The sequence below is a fragment of the Neopelma chrysocephalum genome, unplaced genomic scaffold, assembly GCF_003984885.1.
Source record: "Neopelma chrysocephalum unplaced genomic scaffold, ASM398488v2 Primary Assembly neopelma1_25, whole genome shotgun sequence".
In the NCBI taxonomy this organism is placed as follows: Eukaryota; Metazoa; Chordata; class Aves; order Passeriformes; family Pipridae; genus Neopelma; species Neopelma chrysocephalum.
Window position 1 is genome coordinate 9,400,932 of NW_020897694.1, and position 23,454 is coordinate 9,424,385.

General features: G+C 38.0%; 1 protein-coding gene across 2 annotated transcripts; it reads right to left on the reverse strand.

Moving 5' to 3' along the window:
* Positions 1 to 125: 125 nt before the first annotated feature.
* RCBTB1 (RCC1 and BTB domain containing protein 1) lies at positions 126 to 21,381 on the reverse strand. Of its 2 annotated transcripts, XM_027674376.1 has the most exons (12): positions 21,361 to 21,380; positions 17,403 to 17,573; positions 16,866 to 17,016; positions 16,264 to 16,430; positions 13,450 to 13,608; positions 12,267 to 12,374; positions 11,250 to 11,392; positions 8,055 to 8,245; positions 5,339 to 5,465; positions 4,733 to 4,884; positions 3,921 to 4,051; positions 126 to 1,175 (listed from the first exon to the last, which is right to left on the reverse strand). In XM_027674376.1, the coding sequence occupies exons 2-12, from the start codon at positions 17,544 to 17,546 to the stop codon at positions 1,035 to 1,037; spliced, it is 1,614 nt and encodes a 537-aa protein (XP_027530177.1). In that variant the 5' UTR covers positions 17,547 to 17,573; positions 21,361 to 21,380; the 3' UTR covers positions 126 to 1,034. The 2 variants fall into 2 exon arrangements, with proteins under 2 accessions (XP_027530177.1, XP_027530178.1); XM_027674377.1 differs by lacking the exons at positions 126 to 1,175; positions 3,921 to 4,051 and having other exon boundaries at positions 4,733 to 4,904; positions 21,361 to 21,381.
* Positions 21,382 to 23,454: the final 2,073 nt, after the last annotated feature.

A 23,454-nucleotide genomic window follows, 5' to 3' on the forward strand; every position in this document is an offset into this window, starting at 1 on the left:
TCTGAAATCAAAATCACAGGTATTGTCAAGTACAGTGAAATCAGCAAGATTCAGTAATATAGCATGAGGGGTTAGTTTGGCTATGGTTTTTGTTTGTTGGGGGTTTTCCTTTGTTGTTTTGTTGGGTTTACATTTTGGTTTTTTTTAATAAAGCAATTTATACAGTATGTAACACAAAAAGCTTGCAACATTCTTCAAAGTCTAAATTAGTTTGCTAGTGAACAGGTACAAAAAAAATTAAATTTTATTACATGTAGTTTAAGTTTAGACAATATTTAAAAGCAAAACCCCACCCAATTTTCAGTACAGTATATCCCTTCCCCTCTGAGGGAACCAATGTAATCTGAAGTCACTGAAGAGGGAATTATTTCCATTAAGCATTATAAATATTGCTTGAACAGATTACACAAAGTACATATTACAACTTATATTAAAATATACCCAAATATAGAGATTTACTCCTAATTAGTTTTGCTAGTAACTCCTTTCCTCAAAGTTACTTGCCTAGGCTTTGAGGATACATAATTTTTGCACACTTTAAGCACTGGATACACTTGGTTAATTACACACAGCAAATGGCCAATTCATTCAATATCATGCAAATGCAGTAAGAAATAACCATGCCATTTGCTTCTCTATAATCCCGGGGAGTTAATGATTTAAGTGACATCATTCAGTGGCTCTGACCCCAAAACGTAAACTGAACATAGGAGCAGGCAGTGCTAGAACTGAGACTTCCTAGGCTAGAAAGGTAAGTCCATAACACCGGCCAGTATCCTTTGCATACCACAGCATTTCCTGTCTCAAATCTTGAGCTGGTTCCACAATCCAACTTGGTTAAATGAAGGTGAATATTTTGCTTGACGCTTTTACAACAGTTCCCTCTGGAGCACTGAAAACATTTGTTTTCACTGTGGCCTTTCACGTCTTCTGGTGCAAGAGACCACATAACGCTTGCTGTACCCGTACAGTTATGGCATTCTGCTGTAACTGCAAAAAAACTCCCTACCAGCACCGTAACTTACAGCCTCATGTCAGTTCTTAAAGGCTCCACATTTACTGGCTTTAGCAATGAATTCCTTTAGCAGTGGACCATCCATTTGCCAAAATGCTGTAGTTTGTGTCACTTCTGTCAAATGATTGACACAAAACTTAAAGCAGAATTCCTCTAGGTCCTAAACAGGGGGAAAAAAAAAAAAAAGAAAGTGTTATTATCTTTGTTTTCATCACAGAAAATTTCACTCAGGCACAAATGCCCATATATGCTTTATTTTTGCAGAGAACTGGACAAACATTAACCCAGTGGCTCTCAATGGTTTGCTCCCCAAACACTCACTACATAAGTGCAACAGAAAATAATAATTCTACCCCATCCATGTCACTATGTAAATGCAGTTACAAGGGGAAGTAACCAAAATCTGGTTCTTACTATATAGTGGTCAAAAAAATCAGCTGGTTTGAGCAATATATATTTTAAGTCCTCCCACTTGAAGATTTTCATCTGCATTCAGTAACAGCTATTAAACTCCAATACAAATAGAAGATCTCAGGGTAATAATATATAATCAAGATTGTGGATGAAGAAAAAATTCAACTCTTTCATTCCGTAATATAAACTCAAATATTTCTGTAGGGTTGCTTGACCTCCCCCGCTTAGCTAAGGGTTTAACTAGAGCCTTGAAGTTACGTGGCAAAAAGCGTCACAACCATAAGTGCACCCACATGATGTCAGACCAAAAGGATGTCTTAACACAAGACACAAGTCACTGTCAATATAAGGTTGACCACAGGACACTTCCCACTCAGACTGAATATTTCCAAGTCCTCTTTTGAGAAGGAATCTACTCTGTGATGCAGATCTAAGCTGCTTTAAGGAGAATACTGCAGCCCTTACAAAAGGGCAATTCCCCACACTGTTCCCATTTCTTTATTAATTTGTAGGACCAGTACTCTGTATGTGAGAACACACCCTCCCTCAGCTGCTCAGCAGACTGGGCACTGCAGGAAGGCGTAACAAATTTGCAGAGCTCTTTAAGCCACATGAGGTATGAAAGACTAATTGTGTTTTCACTTAAGGTCAATACTGAAAGCTACAGCAACTATGTGTGCTAGTGGGAGTTCTTGACACAACAATAATATAAAAATATATCCTGGCCTAAAACCAGGCATTCTGAAGCTGCAGATCTTGACTTGTGTGGCATCTGTGCAACAAAAAAAGACAAGCTTATTAGAACTGAACACTGATGTTTTGTATTTTGTTTTTTTAAATAACAGAATTAACTAGCATTTTAAAGAAAATTACATCATACACATTAGAATATTTTGCACTGCTTTATTAAAAAAATTCATATTCCAAGTCAATGCAACAGAAGCATACAATAAACAGAATTATTGTAGTATTAGTAAGTAACTCTGGAAAATTTAAAGTTCTGTATTAAAAAAAAGGCTGAAATTCATTTGCAGATGAATGCACTCCCAGCAAACTGTACTTAATATAGACTTAGGTGAATAAAGGCACAAGGTACAGCTAAGGATTATTTTAAAAGCCAGCCCTGACCTAATGCTAGTCACTTCAGTCAGTCACCAAAAGAAAGTGGAGGAGAGTTTCACATCATGGAGGTATTTTAAAATCAGTGAAGCAGCTTCTTTTAACTGTTGTCTTCCAGGCCCACACTCCCTTGAATGAACTACATCACTCAAGCAATTTCAAGTCCCCAGCTAACATTACAGCATGTAAAACCAGCTTTTTATTAAAGCCCAACCCCTCAGGGTCACCCATTCTCTCCTGGAAGCAGTATTTAGGTCTACACTTTTCACTTGATTTCTAATTTCATTTAGCTAGTGAGGTACAGACAAAGCATAGTAACTGGATTTCTTATATCCTTTACAAGCAGAATCAATCACACATTGAAGATCTGTCCTGCAAACAATCTTTTGAGGCTAAAGTATGCAAATCTTCTACTTTTGACGAACTCCCACCAAAGACATCATTATTTACAGTAGAGCTTAAGGCACAACAGACACTAACACAGCCCTTTGGGTAAGACATATCAAACAAGCAACACACTGCAAGGCTCTGAAATAAGTTAGGGCAACCTGCATGCCATTTGCTTGATATTAAATACAAGAAAAAGCAATGAGTTGATTTACTGAGTACCAAAAAACTGCTTTATAAGCATACGTAGCAAGTTAAAAACCAACTAATCGCAAAGTTGCCAACACAATGCGCAGATACCACACTGAACACAAACAGCCAAAGCAAGCCCTGGCATACTTCCCCATTAGTTTTCAAAGCTGCATGTTAGTGGTCTAGTAGTGAAGTCAGACATCGCGCAGTAGGGAAATTTCACCAGCCTTCCCCCTTTTCCGCACACTGTTCCTCCCTCTTCAACATTTGTAAGGCCCATGAAGCAGTTCTTAGTTTGACATGTCATTAGCAGACAGTGAAAACTGAAACTGTATTTGACTAGCTAAACAAAACAAAAAAAGCCAACAAAAAAACATCCCACCAAAAAAAAAAAATGCCAAATGCACTCAATCCCCAACCTACCATCATATGTCATCACACACAACACACAGCCTTACAAATAAGTAACTTGAAGGCTTACAAGTCTGCTTTTCATAGTGTTTTCCTTTGTATTTAAACCCTTCCCTTGTTCCAGAGTTAGTGTTTTTATCCTCAGAAATATCTGTGTACTAGCTCATCTTCTCAGAACTGGTTTAAGGGGAAAAATTAAGATACATCTCTCATGGCAAATACAGTTTTCAGAAGTCCAACATTCTCAAATTCTGAAAGTGGCAAATAGCATTATCTGACAGTGAGTGAGAGAGTTTATATGAAAATGTAACTGGCTGCCTTTCTCCATAGTTTAAGTCAGAAAGCAGCCACCTATTAAGGAGATTGAACTTTAGGAGTTTACCTCTGCATCATATCTCACAGCAGCAGAGAGCAATGAAAATGCATTTTCCACAGTAATTCCTCTCTTGATGATGTGTTGACACAGTTTTTTGAGTCTGTTTTCACAGTATGAAGTAGCCAAATCCAAGAGCCCTGCAATTAAAACACCATTGTATTAGTTAGATGTAATGATCTCTGCTCTTTCAGCAACAATTTATGCTCCCAGAGTACAGACTGCATCTGTATTCTGTGTACAAAGCTCTGAATCTCTATAATGTGATTTTTGCAAGCAGGTCACTACTCAGAAAATGTACACTACACATGAAGAAAGGTATTTTATTACCTCACACTGCAATCCTGTTAATCTCTGTAAGCATGAGAGCTGTTCCACTGATCTGCATATGTAATGGCTTGCAATAGTGTCACAAAACAGGCACCACAACATGAATAAAACACTACTACTATCAAAATATGGGCTTGAATTACATCTTGCTGTAATTGCTCTGCTGTACAAGTTTTCCCATTAGATTTACTGAGATTATTTGACAATTACGCCAAACAATAATTGACTCAATTTAAATATGTAATTATTTTAACCCAGAGAAATAGTTTCTCTGTTAAACTTGAAAAAGCTGCTCATAGTTTATTTCTACATGTGCACCACTTTTGCTATATTAAGTTTGCTACAAGAGTCTTTTAAAGACAGCTTAATTAATTACCAGTAAAATGCATTATAGGCTAGACTAGAAGCCTATATTTATACACTTATTCTGCATCCCCTGTCTCAGTTTTTCTGGATGCTGCTTTCTAATATAATTGGACTGTAAGCAATACCTATTGCATCTTCAGGTGGAAGGTCAACACTGTCTGTATACAAGTACTCAAGAAAGGCACGATACACAGGATAAGAGAACTGGTCTATTTCTATCACTTCCTTCATATCCTCATTCCAGTATGACTGGAACATTGTTCTGAAGTGTTCACACCTAGGAGACAAAGACACTGTCTGGAACACTGTTATACAAACACATGAATGTTACATTACAGCCCCCCTAAAATACGTATTTGGGGCACTCTGCCATATTCACAGATTTTTACCACACCCCATCACAGACAGCAGTCCACATTTCCATTCCTAAATCTATGGACTTTGTTATGCATTAAGATAAAACTCATATTTTGTCCATACATCCATGTATACATTTGCAATCAGACCAACTTAACAGAATTTATTATCCTGGGAACAACAAACAGGCTCAGTGAAAAATGAATGTGGACCGCTCCTTTTATAGTCACTTCATTTAAAGTGACTATGGATATACAGATGCTACACATTACAGGTTAAGGGGTCCCACCCTACCCCTTACTTTTTTTCTCCCCCTAAGATGTGATATAAGAGGTTATTCTGTAGAAACAAGAGCTGCAAAACATGACCACTACCTGATTTTCAGAACAGCTTTGTGGACATAGATGTACTTTCCATCCACACGGAACTTTAGATCTGAGGTTTCCGGGCTGTCAAACTCTTTCTTCAGAGACTCTGCTACTGTTAAAAAGTCTTCATGCTCTACAGAAACAATTTAAAAAACAAAACAACATATTAAGCATCCTAAATGGAACACACACATCACTAACTAAAGCTAGCAACTACTCTAAGAGCACATCAAGGAAAACAGATCAGTGTCAGGGCTCCACTGGCTTAAGGGACAAAATGGGAAGAATGAATTAATCCAACAGCATTCCCTGTTGGGAAGGGCTGCTCCACGACAGCTACAGGCAGCAGTTCTCATTCCATCCCATTGCACAGATGTAGCGCAGCACCAAAGAAAGCACCCAGAGAACTTGTTCTCCACATGGGCACCACCCATGAAATTTCCAGCCTCCGGGCAGCTCAGTGCTAGCACTGCTACCTGCAAACTCGGCTCTATGACTTAATCTTCACACTGCTGCTTGTGGGAGTCTGCAATATCACCTGAACTCACTTGGGACATGAGGTACAGCACTCCTGCTGCACTGACACAGTGTGAGCTGAGCCTAAAAAGTAAGAAAACATGTTACCACTTGGTCACTTCCTTGTGCTGGCAGGCTGCATACAGCCTGCAGGTTGGTAAGGTGCTTGCCAGGGCTTGTTAACATGAACTATCACTGACACCATTTACTCAGTTTATTATTCAGCTATGAAAACACAAAATACAACAGCAGTGCTGTTGAAGAGATAGTAGGCACTGTGTTCTTGGTACAACCAAGGACACAGGACCTCAGCAATTTTGGAACTGGAATTAAAGGGATTAAAGCTGATATACCACAGTTCTCTCTATTAAGGCCTATGGCACTGGTCCCACAGAGGTCCCACTCTGTCTCTAGAAATCATACAAGTGTTGCAGCACAAGTTGCCTAAGGCTTCTGGTAAATCAAGAACTCTGAAGTTTTAGAAAACCTAATTTAACCCATTATTTGAAGCTTTTGCTGATGCATCTTAAAAATGTGTTTCAAGACACATGGTTTCTAAGAAGTACAGTATGGAAAAAAAAAACAAACGGATTTCCACTATCCTGGGATGTGGTCTGTGTCTCGTGTCCCACAGCACTGCACACTGTTCATCCATACAAAATCTACAAATCACTCTTCACCATTAGGGACAGCTAAATAGTATTTAAAAAAATAAATACTGCTGTAATAAACTCCTCAGAACTGACAAGTTACATTTGTGCCACAAAAGACCATACACTCCTCTGATTTACCTGAATCATCCACAGAAGCTGCATCTCATCTGGGCTAACTAAACCATGCTCCAATCCCTCTCATTTGCTCATGTGATTTTTTTTTTTCTGGGTCATCAGCTTAGCTTAAGCTATGCAGATCAACTTTCACTCCAAATACCTTAAGTTCAATCTTGAAAAAAGGCTGCAGATTTGTACTTCACCACAGCCAATCCTGACTGACTAATTTTTTTGGCAGAGCTATCATAACTGGAAGTAAAACAATAACCTTTACACAGAGTTAGCTCTTGCTAAGAAAACAAAACACCATAAAAAAAACCAAGAGAAAAAAGGGGTTTTTAAACCTCTATTACTAAAAAGCTGAGGAAGGAAAACAAGGATATGGAAAACAGATTAAAAATGCCTCCATAATTAATGCCTTTGATTTAAATATTCAGTAAGTAAGATTATCAAAGTAAGTAGGGAAGAGTCCCCAAAGGGCAAGAGGTATTAAAATGCAGGTAACAGAACTCAAAAAGCTGGTTATACTCAGTCTGGAAGTAATTCATAAAAAACAAGGACTTGAAAGGTACTGAAACTGGAGAGATGTCATTTAAACAGCCCTCACTATTAGCAAAAGGCAACAGACTGAACAACCCCCACACCTCTACAGAGAGCAGGACTAACACATATTGCAGAGGATTAGAGAATGGAGAAAGTGAGAAATGGGATAAAACAAGACTTAGATTTACTCAGGAGCAGACCACTCCAAGTAAATCTTCTCTCTCTTTAGTAAAACTATTGCGTTTTCCTCCACAGATGGGATGCTGTTACCTGGACCTCTACAAACATGATAACATGCTAAACGAGAAATTAAGACAGAAGCTGGGTTAGGAAAAGCTACACACAATGATAAAGTCTGAGTACAGAGAAAAGTTACTTGGGATGTGATCCTAAGTACAGGGACTTAAAAATTAGGATGTGTTGTCAACATGAAAACAGATTAGATCTCCTAAACGATCTTATGAACTGAAGTGGCTGATCTAAGATGAAACATCTTTATGTTTTGAACACAAAAACACCCTCATGTTTTCCAGGAAATCCAAGTTAAGAGATTTATAGCATATTTGGGGTTAAGTAAGAATTAGCAGCATGTTTAATGATCCAGGATTCCTTCCCAGTCCTGAGCTGAAGGTCAAACAGTTCAAATGTAGGGAATACACAACATTCACAGTGCAAGGGAAAAACAGGGTTCGCTCTTGATGTATACTGGCAAACAGTCTTGTTAACCCTACTCTGGATCCTTAGCTGCCAAAATAGACTGTTTTCTTTAGAAGAAAAAAAAAACAACTAGCTGCCAGTCCTCCTTGAAACAGCAACCTGCCACAGAAGAGATATCCTGTACTAACCACTAAAATGGACACAGCACTGGCTGCCATGTGGGAGCTGGAGCTCACCTACTGACAGCAGACGCCACATAACGGCAGGGGTAGCAAAGCAAGCAAACACATCGTCAGTGCAGGCAAAGTGAGTGAGGTGGGGGAAGGTCACAGACTGCCCTCGGCACTGGCCCCACATGTACACCTGGCCACTCTGGGTCTTGGCAGCTGACGTGTGAGCAGAGTGGCAGGCTGCAATCTCCACAACCCTGTAAACAAAAGAAACCTGGTAAGACACTTACAGGCACAGAATCAAGTGACTTTCCAAATGCCTCATCAAAATAACAGCCAATCAAACTACACATCTATAATCCCATACTTGTTTTTCTGTCCTGCAGCAATGTCGTACTGTTTGAACACATACTAAAAACACACACTGATATTTTCAGATTGCTTGTAGATGTTATTGTAATCAGACATTGCTTTAATGATGTCATTCTCATCAGCTGACATTACTCCCATTCTTTCATGACCATGGGAAAGAGATGAAGAAAAAACAAGTTTTGGTTTTCCCCCTTAAAACCAATGCATATCAGACACATTCTCAAGAAGAAATGCTTACGGACTTTATGAAACTTCCAGTTAGGAAAGAATATCAGGAAAGTTATACTACTTAGATCATCACTGAGCACTTTTCAGAACTTCTTTCAAACAGACACAGTAAAAACTCTCTCATTTTGAGATTAAGTTCTGATGTATTTTCCAATAAATACTTTCTACCCCCCTTTTAATTTGATTTCTGTAGATAGGCAGAGATCTCACCCACTGCCCATATTTGACTTCTTATTTTGCTGTTAAGTTGCCCTTCCTCAACACTGAAATTCAGCATGAACACAGACAGTGCTTCCTTTGAGGAGGGGTGAATATACACACCTAATTCCACATCCTTGAAGAGCTATGGTTCTTTTTTAAATAAAGTCTATTGGTCTTCTCACCTACCTCACAGAGCCCCTTCAAATATTAGAGGTGCTGACACTCACTTATCTATTCTGTTCTCCTGTTGCTCAAGCAATCCCTGTCTTGTTATCTTAAACATTACATTACAAGAACTGAGAAGAAACAACTCCAACTAAAATAGCCTAAGGACACTGCCAGTGTTTCTGTTCACATGATAAGCAAAACACTGGGAGGTTCCAGTGTTCGTTCAAAACAAAAGCTACACTTTCCTGTTTTTTCTCCACAGTAAAAATTCAGAGAATTTCATGCTTTTGTGCCAGAAAACAGATCAACCTGGACAAATAAAAGGCTTTCCAAGCAGTCTAAGAATATATATATTGAAATATTTGTTCCTTTACAGAACAATATCCACGAAGTTATATTTTTAGGCAAAAAACTTTAGCACAAACCCCACATTTTAAGTGCAAAAATTATTTCAAGACAAAACACAGAAAGTATCTATATCACTTTCAGTATATGTATCAATAATTTCTGCCAGAGACAGAAGACTAATCAGCTCTTTTACACTATTATCAACTTAACCTCTATGCAACATTAAGACCTTTCAGCATCTCTGCAAGAGACATCATAGAGTACTTATTTTAATGATAATTAATTTTCCATCATAGCTATCTACCTAAACTACTTCCTTCCCCAAACTTTCTTTCCTTAGCAGAACAGATTCTTCTTTTTAGAGTAACTGTACTACACTTTAGAAGTATAGCAGAACATGTACTATTATAACACATTTATGGTACAGTTTAGTTACAGTATATGTACAGGGTAACACGTTAAGCATACACTTAACATCAAAATTCAGGAAGCTGACCTTCATAGCTGTTCCTTCCAAGCAAATAAAAAATGAAGTCTATAAGTTCCTTACAAGCTATATGTAGAATATTCTTCAGGACAGCACCAAATGCCACTTACTGAGGAACTGTCACCAACATTAAATATAAGAGACAAAAGAGTTACATAAATAAAAAGATTAGGAGAAGCAGCAGTAACACGCTTCATGGGAAATGACAGTTCACCCACTTATAGCACTGTTTCCGAGGGAGCTAAGTCAAGCAGGATGAGTAAGTTCAAGCGATTTCTTTCTCCCTCAGATTCCAAGCAGAAGTTCCATGGTATTTTCTCCCTCCTTCAGTCATTGAACAAATGCCAGTTTTACTGTAATCCCATGCTTGAGTTCACATTCAGTACTAAATGCAACAGTTCTCCTTAGTTCACTCATGAAATAAATCACCAAGAGAACAAAGTTGATTTGCAAACATACGCATTTCTCTCTCCCTGCTTTTTTAAAGAATATTTCATTTTGTTTCATTAGTGTCAGTTCTTTCACAGAAAAAAGAGCCTCACCACAATAGTGGCTTCTATTGTGTTGGTTCCTTTCTTCTTCCCCCCCCCTCCATTTTTAAACTCTTAAACACTCCCAGTACTTTGTACCTTTTAACTTTATGTTAAGTGGGAGAAACAACATAAAATAGGAATAAATTCCCAGAAACACAGTTCAGAAATGGAGAAGAAAAACCAATCAGAATTGTTTTGAGATTACAAGTCAAGAGATTTATAGACTAGATATGTTTGCAAGCCAAGGTACATTAATCTATAGGTATACACAAGGACTCAAGAGAATGGGACTGAGGTCCACATTTGCAGGTGAACAGTAAAAGTTTTCCCAATCATGAGCATGATAAGGGTGCTGAAAGAGGGTTGACAAGGGTTAGTCTCATTCTTTTACGAATCTAGGAAACTAAAAAACTACAAACTACTAACTGGTACCACTGATCAAAAGTAGTATTAACTGTCCATAGCTCAAGCAACCTTGCAAACTGAGTTGTGTTTTCATGGGTGGCTACTGCCAGCCTTTCAAAAATTGTTTTTCCTCGCATGTCATTTCTTACAAAGGTGCTGCTTTCTTCTCCCCTCATTAATTTTTTTTTTAATGTAAGCCTCAATACAAGTTAACATCTTGGCTTATTGAGTTCATAGCTCCAGATTTTTAACCAAAGGAACCATATATAGAATAGCCTAACAGTCATTCATTATCTTTCAGTATCAAGTAGATACAAAGTATGCTTATGTTCAGTAATCATTAGAGACAGAAAAAAGCACTCAGTCTATTATAAACATTAAGTTATCATCCTTTCCTATGCTTTTAACATTAACAATAGAAAAACAATCCACCAAGTCCTTCACGTGCATGCTTCCAGTGCTAGAGACCGCATAACACGCTCAGACTTATCAATCCAGAAACAGCTTCAGCAAGATTACCTTTCTTTTTCCATCATGATCTGCACTGGGCTTAGCTGGTTACTTTTATTGCCAGTTCCCAGCTGCCCGTAAGTGTTAGCTCCCCAGGCATAGAGCAAACCCTCATCTGTTAGTGCTAGTGTGTGCGCATAGCCACAGGCAATCTGTAAGTAAATGTAGAAGTTACTACTAAACAAAACAGATGACAAACAAAATTATCGCACCCATTACTTTAGGCCATGTTAAAGTATCTCAGGCATTCTTCACTCAGTGCTACACAGTGTTACTTCTCAGTACTTAAAGCTAACACCAAGTATGTTAGCTGTAGGCACTGGAAAAGTCCCAACTTCATTAATTTAATTGCTTAACCCCAAATAATTTACTGTACTCTGGCAGTCTTCTTAGCCACTAGTTACATTCAGTTGCTGACTCTTCATACAAGGAATAGAACTTCATCACATCTTGCAATACTCTGAAATACTTTTAGTGTTACATATTTTGAATATTGTACAGTATGAATACTCTAACAATGAGAGCTGCAGTTCAACAGCCAACAATCCTTCAACCTAAAATATCACAGGCAACTCCACAGAACCTTACTAAAAACCCAAGAAATCCAACCAAACCAAACTAGACCCAACTACCAAATAATCAAACCCACACTCATGACTCATCTTCCTTCTCCCCTCACTTTTGAATGACTAATTAGAATACTATTGTAGAACCCAATTTGAACATTTTGTTATCCTTCTTGTGTTTACCTAGGTGTGTCATTCAGCTTTGTAACAAAGATGCAATTTGTATCCAAGGAATAATTTACTCATGGTTACACTAGCTAACTTTAAATCTTTCCAGGCGTTTACAACACTAAATTTTACAGTTTACTTGCACTTTTTATAAGCAAAATATAATTCATAAGAGCTAAAAAAAACTCACTATTTGAACTGCAAAGTCTAGAGGCAGGTATAATATTCCAAAGATATCGTTTCAGGGCAAGCTAGCAGCAGGAATGCATTTCCATGTCCACCTTAGACATACCTGGAGCACACACACACTATGCAGAGCAGCCACTCTGCAGGGTGTGAGTTGATTGCCATTGTTTCCCAGTCCCAGCTGGCCATTGCCATTGTAACCCCAGCCATAAACCTGATGGCAAAAGGAAAACAAAATTCAGCCACTCTTCTCCAGGAGTACAGAACATTTAAGACTTAGTATCAAACACAAGCTAAGTAAGTATTTCTTATTAAAAAACTGTATGCTATTTCAAGAGCAACACAGAGAAGGTTGAAAAATGTTAAATATACTGCAATGACTGAATGCATTCAACTTGTCAACCCTGCATTTACCTTTTAAAGAAGCTCTTTAAAGTACACGCCTTTCAAGTACCAGGAGTTTTGGAATAAACTCACTTCAAAATCTCTCCCACAGCATCAGCACTTTAGTTAACTTTTACACCATCCTTTCTCCTTATTACTTTTTTTTTTTAAGAGAATGTGAATTTAGTTATTCTGATCAGCTGATTAGTTTAAACTGAAGTCACCAGCTTAACTTTCCTTTGGTGGACAAATCATGACAGATTATGTGCAATGAAAAAACTCATCTCAACCTCAGGAACTTTTACAGTACTTCCATTCACCAAGAGATGCTACACTCAGTTTGGTGACATGTAGTAAAATTGAGGTTCATACCTAGCAGCAAGACAGCACCATAAACTTATTTGAAATGAAAGAGTTGCACAATACCAGGGCAATGTTCAAAAGCTTGGTTTTGCTGCTGGCAATTAAGCAACATGTTTAAAACCCAAGATCAGCCAGCATACTGTTGCAGAAAAATTAACTGTTTAATTGTGCACATTTAAAAAAAAAAAAAAAAACACAACAAACTGAAATTAACGTAACAAATTAATTTAACATTATTTATGTTAAATAATCATTTGAAGTATGAAGACAACGTGCTTAATGCAACTGCTCAAATTCTTGCTGTTGCAGACTTAGTAAGAACTGTGTTCCAATACAGTTTTTGCCATAAGAAGTAATGTTTAAAGACAGCATCTCCAGTTAATTCCAGCGTTTTCCTTAAACTGGTCTCAAAGAAGTTATCAATCTAACTCTGCCAATGCAACTCTAATTTGAGCACTCAATGTCAGTATTCCTCCATATTCAGACACTAACTTGACAAGTTCAGGTAACAGAGAATGTGAGAACGCAGCAGCAGTGCTTACCTCACCATTGTTAACTACAGCCATGGAGGAGGTCTGACCACAAGCAATGCCAACTACAATTTTACCCTGCAAACAGTTTGAAACTCGGCGAGGAGTTGGCTGGTTCGCCGTAGATCCAGATCCAACTTGACCACAGTTGTTATAGCCCCAAGCGTACAGCTGTCCAGAAAAACAACCAAACAAAACCACAGAGTTTAAGCCTCAGTAATATTAACGATAGCAATTGATGATAACGTTCCTGGAGTTAGCATAAGATTGGGTAAACTATCCTATTTAATAAGCTGAAATGCTTAATTTTCAACAGCTGAAAATTATAAATAGCAATAAATATGAACATAGCACTCTTTTCAGCTTCTTGCTACAGAATCAGAGCATCTGAGTACAAACAAAAATCAAACAGAACGTATTTCCATATTAAATATTACTCAGACTGTGAGACAAAACCACAGTGATTGTCTTCATAATTTCATGATACTGGAAAAAGGAATGAAAGTCAATGTCATTTGTTTCCCAGACAAGCTGAACTCCCCAATTTAGAGTTTAATTTTCTTCACAGAACTCTAAACCAGGTTATTGCTGGACGTTTACCATACCTTTTCTACACCTTTCAAGAGCTGTGAAAGAAGATGGATTTGTCAGCCCATGTTTCACAGTAGCTACATTCTTGTACACAATGGTATTAACGAAAAAGCACTACCTCTGTCAGTTTAAAGTTTCCAGTGGCAAACTAATACTAACACAAACAAAAATATTGTTTCCTTTCATCTGCAAGTCAAGAATATAGGAAAGCAGTTTGCTATAAAAAAAAAAAAAGGTATAGCTTTGTACTTCCAGTACAAAACTGCCTTCAGTTTTTATTACATGCATACACACCCACAGCTTGGCACAAAACAGTTTTTGATAGTTCATTCTCTCATGCTTCACCCAGTTCAAAAGTTTGCCTTCTTGGAAATACCCAGCCACAGACATGCTAGCCAGTACAAGCACACTGACAGGTACCCCAATGAGAAGTTGGCACATCCCTTGGTGCCAGAAGCTGCCTGTTTACTGCAACACCAAACCAAAAGTCAGTAAATAAAAGCAAACACCTCCATTGCCACCAAATAAACCCCAACCGACCAAAGACAAGAACAAAACCAGCCCACCAACCCAACTCATTTACCACGTGTAATATGAAGTAAAGAAAGCATTAGTCCTTTGATTTTTGATACTTCTAATTGCTGGATCTTTGATTCCTACTGAATATTTGAAGATGCTCTGTAAAAGATGTCAATTTAAATAACAGAAAATACTGAGGTAGAGAATCTCAGAACATAGATCAAAATGCCAAAGAACTAATCCGTTTCCCCTCTCAGAGAAGCATGAATGTCTGCAGTCCTTTAGTTCTATCATTAAAATATTCTTTTAAATTTGCACTGCATTAAAAATGGCACTAACTGTCCAAACCAATTATGTCAAGTATTTCCACAAATACTTTCAACTTCAATGTCTCTCTGACGCTTCACGTAATATCAAGTCACAGGGTTTTTTGCAGTCAAATCTTTCTGTAAATAAATCTGCTTAACACATTTTGCTGCTTTCAGTGTAATCAATTCTGGTACAGATAAAACAGAACACAGACTAAGTTACTGCAAGGCATGCTAGGGATGGATTTAGAGTACATTAACTAATCATGATGGCAAGCAAGCTGCAAATATCAACTCCACAGTAAACACAAAGAAACTTCCCCACTTCCACAGATTTCCAGCACGTTACATTGATTAAAAGAGACACCGTGGCCATCACAGGCAGCTACCACATAGCAGCTGGCATCACTAGTGTAACTTACACATGAACACCTTCCCCCTCCTGCATACTCACCAAATTTTATAGTTTAACCAGGTCAAACATGACAGCACAAAATCCTTCCCAAGCTAGGCTCTTCTTTCAGACAAAACACAGACCACTTAAATTAACTCAATCTCTCTTTTCTACCCTTAAAATACTTTGCACTACTGTTGCACTATCATTCCATACTGAATCATAACACAGACACGCTCAGATTACCATAATGAAAAGAACTGTAAGTTTCCATTTTCACTGTTAGAAGGTTTTAAAATTAGAACTCCTCTTTTGTTAATGCAGAGCTGAAACCAGATTTTCCTCTGTGCAGTAACATGCAACCCACGTTACTCAAATATGACTAACTGGAAACTAAGCGTGTTTCCCATGATACATAGCCTTAAGCCACGTAAACGAACAGCATAAAGCAGACTTGGATATAAACCAAGTGCTCTTCCATTAGCTACACACAAAGGTACTCAGAAGTGTGCAGAGCAACATTCTTTTGCAGTACCAGTCTACAAATCATGAACACTGCAACAAACCAAATAAATGCTAACCAGTAAATAGAAACAACTCAATTTACCCCTTAACTAACAGAACTGCAAGCAAATAAATTACATTTTTCACCTTACAAACCATTCTTTCACCTATAAGTGGCACAGCTTTCCCGTCTCACTCTGTGAGACATACAGCAGACAAAAGACATAAGGTTTACTAAGCTTTTATTCCCTTGTTTTTGTGGTTGGGGTTTGGTAGTTTGTGGGTTTTTGGTTTGTTTTTCGTTTTGGGTTTGTTTAGGGTTTTTTGGGTTTTTTTTTTTTTTAGTTTTTTTTTGAAGTCTGCTCTGAAGAACAGGACATCCCAGTTTGAGTCAGCAGGAGAAAAGGTTATGTTTATAACTACCCTGTACAGACAAGTTCAAACTGCAAGGTCACCTTCACTATTCACTTCAAGAAGGAAATTAAGAGATTTGAACAGGTTTTAACTTACGTCCCCATCCAATGACAGAGCCATGGAATGATGAGAGCCACAAGCTACTTCCACCACTTTCTTTATTAACAGATTTGTGCAAACTTGAACAGGAGTAATGCCCTGATTGGTTGTGCCATTTCCAAGCTGACTGTAACCATTATGTCCCCAAGCATACACTTCACCATCTGCAAAAATATTTGTGATGAAAACCACCAAAAAAATTCCAAGGAAATTAATACAAAATTCTAAGATATCGGCAAACACCAAGATGAAAGTGAATGGATGTTAACAAATAGTGAAACTATTACAAGAATCATCTGTATACTAAAAAAAATATATACTTTGTTTTATACACACGTATCACAGTATAACCTCTAGATTTACTGTAGAAATGAAAGCGCACATGTAAAACAGAGTATATCATAAATGACAGAGTGAAATGCTACAAGTGCAACCTATTACAAAATCCACTTAGATCCACTTAAGACTAATCAGAGCCCCTTAGTGTATATTACCCAGTTAACAAGTTAATACAATTACACCTTAATCCATTCCTGTTAAATGCAAGTGGAACTTAAAATCAGTAACTTATGTTTCTATACTCAAGGTTAATTTTCTACCTTCAGTACAAAGTACAACATGGGGTCCACTTCCATAACTGAGACTGGAGATCTTCTTTCCACATAAGGCTTCTAATTTCTTTGGTACTATTGTGCTCTGATTATCTCCAGTTCCCAAACAATTACTACAATTCAGTCCAAAAACAAATACCTGAAAAACAAAGGAATATTCACTTCTAACAATTTACCCTCGGGTATGCACAGATGTGGTAATACTCAGGTCTTCATAAACTGGGGACAGTTTTACCATAGACTGTCAGGGGCCAGTAACTTCCCACAAGAAAATTAACAACTTCAGGAGTCAGCATTAGGACACTTTAGAAGTTAACTGATGAATTTGAATTATTCAGATTCATGCAGGCCTGGAAGTTAGGCTTTTTATTTGCAGGAATCGTACTATTAAACATTACATCCAGCATGTTTTGAAAAACACAAATTTCACACAATGCTTTTGAGAAGCTATTCATTTACAAATATTCAGTGGACTCTGAAAACAAATAGTTGTACAGTACATTTCCCACCTGACTGCAGCCTCACCTCATCATTGTGCGTTATGTAAATAGCTTCATTGGCCGATGTTCCAAACACACACGCCTTCCGAATGGATGCTATTTCTTGAGGTGACAGTAAGGTAAATATTGGCCACTTGCCTACATCCACCATGATGCTGCTGTGTGTCATGAGGGTCCTATGAGCAAGATGACATTGCTATAAAAAAAAAAAAAAAAAAAAAGCCCATTAAAAAGCATATTTTGCACTTTTATCAACAGGCAATAAGGTAAATTCCTTTATATGGAAAAAAAGACAGGTGGTTCTGAGAGTAAACACCCTATTCTGTATGAAGTACGTAATTATATTTCCATGTATTTAGGCGAACAAATAGCAAGTCACTAGTAGGTCACTGGAAGAACAGACCTTTTCTTAGCAGAGTATTGAAGTAAAGTGTACTCAATACAACTGAGCATCTGCTGTTCTACAAGCAAACTTACTAAAAATGTGTTATCTAGCAAATATCCACTGGTGGCCGACTGGAACTCTGAGGGAATTTTCAGAGGTCATTTCAGTTGGAATTCCAATTTATAAAATTTTCAGTTATGAAATTTTTTATATCCTTACAACTTATATATGCCATGTAAGCAAGCAATTGATGTATATGTGAAACCTGCAAATAAAAATGAGGCTGGAGCTGTTGTGCATGACCTAAATCTGCCATCTCTTGTACAATGAAAAGCTCTTATTATGGTCAAAAAATATTTGTCAGAGCAGGAAAGCATGAGGCAAATTCATGAGTCTGTGCAACTACGCAGTGATACACATCAGAGAAAAGTAAGTAAAACTGTCATGATCTCTTATTTAGAAACATGCTGGATCTCACTAAAAGCTGGAAACATTGGTATAGAGATCTGGGTATAGAGATCATTTTCCAATGAACACAGACGTATACAATCCATCCTTCTATAACGCTCCCTCTTCCCAGTTTCCTCAGAACAATTGCAGCAGCTCAAGAGCAAAGCTGACAGTCAGCACTAACAGAGAGCTCACCCAGGCATTCAATCCTGCACATGACAACTGTAACATGGCTCGTACCCTGAAGGGATTCTGACATAACCTACGATCCATGCTTAGAGGTATCAGTAAGTTTTGTGAATCAGGAGAGCACTAGGTGGAGAATTCTACAGAATGCCAGTGACAAGACACATAATAATAAAACAGTAAAAACCAAAAAGCTAGAGAATCATGCAACAGGTAAGAAATGCAGTCTCTATTCAGATGGCATGCTCTCATCAACATTTAGTTATCTCCTTTTCATTTGTTTGCTCCAGTGCAATCCAATCCCTCTATTCTTTGCTCTGTTCAGCTACTTCTTCATAATGCCTGGGTATCAGAAATGGACAACAGTGATAACACCAAGAGAGCCTCTTTCCCTTTGCTTCTGATACTTGGTTCTCAAAACTGTGCTGACAATCAAGACTTGGCTTCAGAAAACTATATAACACCAGTGGTCATTCCTGAAATAACAGGTTATTCTGTGCAGATGTCTTTTGGAAGAAAGCGGTTTATTGTTTTTATTATTATTATTATTACTACTTTTTTTTAAAGTTTGAGAAACACTAAGGGTACCGTGGAAGTATGTCCACAAAAAAACCCCAACACAAACAAAACCCAGGCAGGGTTGCTTCCTTATCAAATTTCAAAGCCTTGATCCAACAAACCCAGCACTGCTCTACGGGCACTTCTCTCACTGAGAGCCCAACTTCCCTCTACATTTCACATTTGACACAGGTCTTGAAAACACCTGAAACCTCCAGATGGCAAATTTATTTGTTGAAAGTCTACCTGACACTGAGACCACAGTACATTCTACACAGCTAAACAGATTTGAATGCTTTTAAGCCTTCTTAATTTCTAGTCCAGTTACAAACACAGACTATTTAGCTGCTAAGATTTGTTACCTCACTTTGGCAAATCTTTTAACATATGACACCATCAATCAATTATAAGGAAACAGCAATGACTTGTTGTTTTGAGCAGACCAAGTAATTGTCCCTTCTGACTTTACCTATTTAATTTGCCTCATATAAATACAACTGACAATGCATAAATGTGTCAAAGTGGATATCAAGAAAAATATTTTCTTCCCTGAAGTTATTTTGAACATACCCTGTGAATTGAAGACACGAAGACAAAATGTTATTTTGATAGAGAATGTCCTAGCAAATTAACAAGTTTTACAGCACCCTGGGAACCTATTCTACTCTAAAGGGAACTGGTTTAAAATGCGCTGCCCTTCCTGATCTTTGCATTAGGTCTTTAATCCACTTGGCTTCTTTTCCCCTCTGCATGACTCAGTTAACCACTTCTTTGGCAAAACCTTTCCAAGCACTTCCAAAACCTAAGCAAGTTAAACTGCATTTCCCATACCTCAAAGCTCAACCCGATATCTTGTCAGACAAACTAATACTGGCAGATAAAAGCTTTCAAGCACACAAGCCTTTCTAGGTTGAAGACATGAGCAATGAACTCCATCCACAGATGAAGGACCAACAGGTGTTAACACTGCTTTATCTAAAACAATTCTTCAGCTGTTTCAATTATTCGATTTCAACTGTTCCTACAATCCTAAAAAGTTATCTAAGGGTTTTCCCAAAAAGATTATCAGTGATAAGTTATCTGCCACTGGCAGATTAATAAATCTCAGTCCTAAAGCCTATCCAGGTTTAGCAACCAATGAAGAGTCACAAAAATCCTTAAACCAACCAAACAACAAAAAAACCTCTCTCACCTTTAATGTAATACATATTGTTTCTCCCCAAAGACACATCCCTTTCCCCTCCTCTTGAGATATTAACTATTGTCCTTAGATTTTGCCATTTGCTGGAATACCTATCATCACTCAGTTGCAACGTTTCTACAGTAGCAAATAAAGCTACTTTTCATTATGCCTATGTCTAAATGAGTGAAATAACATACAAACTTGAGAGTTCTGGGGCTTACACACGGACTACTGTTTCTTAACTTTAACTGTGCGTAGAAAATTAATTCAGCTACTTATTTTCCACAGAAAGTAATTGCCTAACCGAGTCTTAAGCACCACTTTTTCCTCCCTAAAGATGCATTCCTTTACAACCTTAGCCAACTTCTCATTTTCCAATAAAAGTTCTGGGGGACACAGGAAAGGGGGAAAAAAAAGTCTACAGTGAGAGAAAAGTATTTGGGGAACGTATTTTTTAAATAAAGGATTGTAAGTGGAGATGTCAGGCAAGCAACTCAGTGTTATCAAAACTGAAACCAAATTGATTGTAGCACCCTCTAAGACATACTTTCTAAAATAATAGACACTCTCCAATACTGTGACTGACCTCTCACACCAATCACACTCAAACTTCATCCTCAACATTTGCCTGAATCTGGGAGGGGGCAGAGGGGGCAGACACAACACAAGCACGTCCAGAGTTCCTTCTGGGCAAATCCTTGCTACAAAAGGCTGATGATCTAGGAGTCATGTCACTGCAAGCAGTAGAGTAAAGATACCCAGCGTCCTTCACTCACCCTTCCTGCAGTGCGTCAAAGAGACCTACGGCTGTTTACTTTTCCTGATAACCACCTGGGCCTGCAAACACTGTGCAAAGACTGCACCTTAACTGAGAAGTTTGTAAGTGCAGTGTAGTAGCAAATGTACCAGATGGAACCCAAGTAATGATTTTAACCTGCATGCTAATAGCTGTCTCAATATATTAGGTCTCAAGCTATTGCTTAGATTCTGCATGCAACAAGGCAGCAGTGGTTCCAAGGAGTATCTGTCACTTATCAACACACAGCTTTTAGGCTGATTGCAATTAAAAGCCTTACGGGCATAAAACTCCTGAGTTTAAATTGGGTGCTCTAGTTGCTTTCAGAAACACTGTAAGTCACTTCTCAACTGTTAATTTCTGCTGCATGATGCAGTGGTAAACAATTGTACACCACAAAGCTTCATTTCTGCTGCAGAACTAACCAGCAGAGGGAGTTTACATCAACGGCACCTCTTCTCACGGCTCTGCCATCTCTGAAAGGATCCAACAACCTCTGTATCCAAGCAGGAACAGAAACAGAGAGGACTGCTTGAACTTCAGCAAGGCTAAAAATAAGCAAGAAAGGATGACTTATAAAGACAGAAACTGAACTGGCCACATATTGTGATAAAAAAGAAACTGACCTCGGAGTAGTCACCAGCATTAGGGGAAAGACATCTACATCTGCTCACAATTAAAACAAGCCACATGCTTTCGGAGACATATGCCCCTCAAAAATTCTGTGCTAAACTGCTGCCTACACATTAAACATCTCACTAATTTGATTTCTAAATAAAAAGCCTGCAAGCCGACTCTGAGTGATGCATGCAGGCAAACATGGATCCCTGACTTGAACAGACCTCCAAAATGGCAGTGTTTACAAAATGTTCTGTTAAAATTATTTTAGATAAAGTTCTACAGAGTTTACAGTTCAGCTAAATAAAGCAATGCAGGAGAGAACAATAGCCTAACACAACATCCTACCGGGCACACAGTACCAATTGTCATCGCAACAAAAAACAATAGTTAACTCCTCAAAGATTATCCCCTTATTTGTAAAGGCTGTTTGAACATAATTGCACATTTGTTTGTTTCACTCTTTCCTCAGGCTCCAGTGTTGCAGTTAATTCCAGCTGGGCAGACCTACTCCTGCACAAAGGGAAACTGCAGGCTCAGGCCTTCGTTTCTCCTAATTGTCTATGGGAATTATGAACAGCAGTGAGAACACAAAAGCTTGGATATCTGGCTTTAGAACAATACAAAGTGACTGGCACACTTAATCCTTTTTTAATTTGAAGTACACCTCAACTGAGGGAGAATTAAATCCTAGACACAATACTAATCTTCCCCATGCTTTTTTCCAGTCTGTTTGCTGTTTTGAATCTCATATTTCAGTATTGAGAAAGAACATGGAAACAATACATACTATTAACATTAATCAGATGTGTGAACCAAATGATGCTACTGAGGCTCTCCCCCTACCAACAAAAAGATACTGCACTCCCTGAAATCACATGCCTTAACTTACTTTCCCTGGACCATACATAAAGCAAGATTTCTATGGCAAAACCCATGGGTTCAAACCTCTGCACAATTTATTTTCAGACACCTTTTATGAGCAATTCAGGGAAGGAAAAAAGTGACTGACAACCAGACCTGCTTTGAGCAACCAGCTGAGTGAAATACAAGCAAGCAAAAAGCACCATGCACGTGAACACTATTAGATGTGGCTGTTTTGCCCATAGGAAACAACCCTTAATAGTATGTCAGGCATCCACCCACCACAACAAAACTGTAATAACAACCACAACATGCTCTTTCTTTTCTATGCTGAGCCGTTACTGTAACTTATCAAAGCTGTTTACTAAGGACATCTTTTAAAGCGATACCTATATTTCAATCTGATGCATACAGAGATAAGCATTCAAGGGTAAACAATCATATTAAGGCTCTAAAGAACGAATACATCTTTCAAACATCATCTCGAGTTTTTCCTAAAACACTTTGTGCTCCAAACACATTTCCATTTATGATGTTTAGTACCTTCTTCTCATAATCCCAAAGTGTGTTGGAACGACTAAAGCCCACTTTACTTTTCGTCAGTAGAGGACAACACACTTTCTGACAGGGGTCATTTGGACTTTCTAGATTAGAACTCTGCAAGTTGCTTTTCAAAAAAAAAAAAAAGCAAATATTCCTTCAATATTTAATTTAGGAGAAGTTTTCTACATTAGAACTCTACAAGCTCCTTAAAAAAAAAATACCAAAACAAATATTCCTTTAATACGGAGGAAGCACGCTAAAAACCTGAAGAAACGCTTTAGCTGTTCATATAAAGCCCGGTGAGGAGAAACAAAAGGCACTGAGTTTTTCCTTTGTATTTGTGTTTTTCCAACAAGCCGGATATCTCAGCCTTCAGGAAGCCGGCGACGAAGGCGAAGGATGAACCGAGGCATCACGAACCAGAAAAATAAAAATGAATAAACAAACAAACCACCAGAAGGCTGTAAGAACACAATGCATTAAGCACGTACTGC

Excerpts from the sequence above, each read along its gene's own strand:
- RCBTB1 (XM_027674376.1), bottom strand. The coding sequence starts at position 17,546 with ATGACACACAGCAGCATCATGGTGGATGTAGGCAAGTGGCCAATATTT. Across the intron at positions 17,017-17,402 it reads ACATAACGCACAATGATGAG|GTATTTGTTTTTGGACTGAA; the intron begins GTGAGGCTGCAG and ends TTTGTTTTTCAG. Across the intron at positions 8,246-11,249 it reads ATCATGATGGAAAAAGAAAG|GGTTGTGGAGATTGCAGCCT; the intron begins GTAATCTTGCTG and ends TTTTGTTTACAG.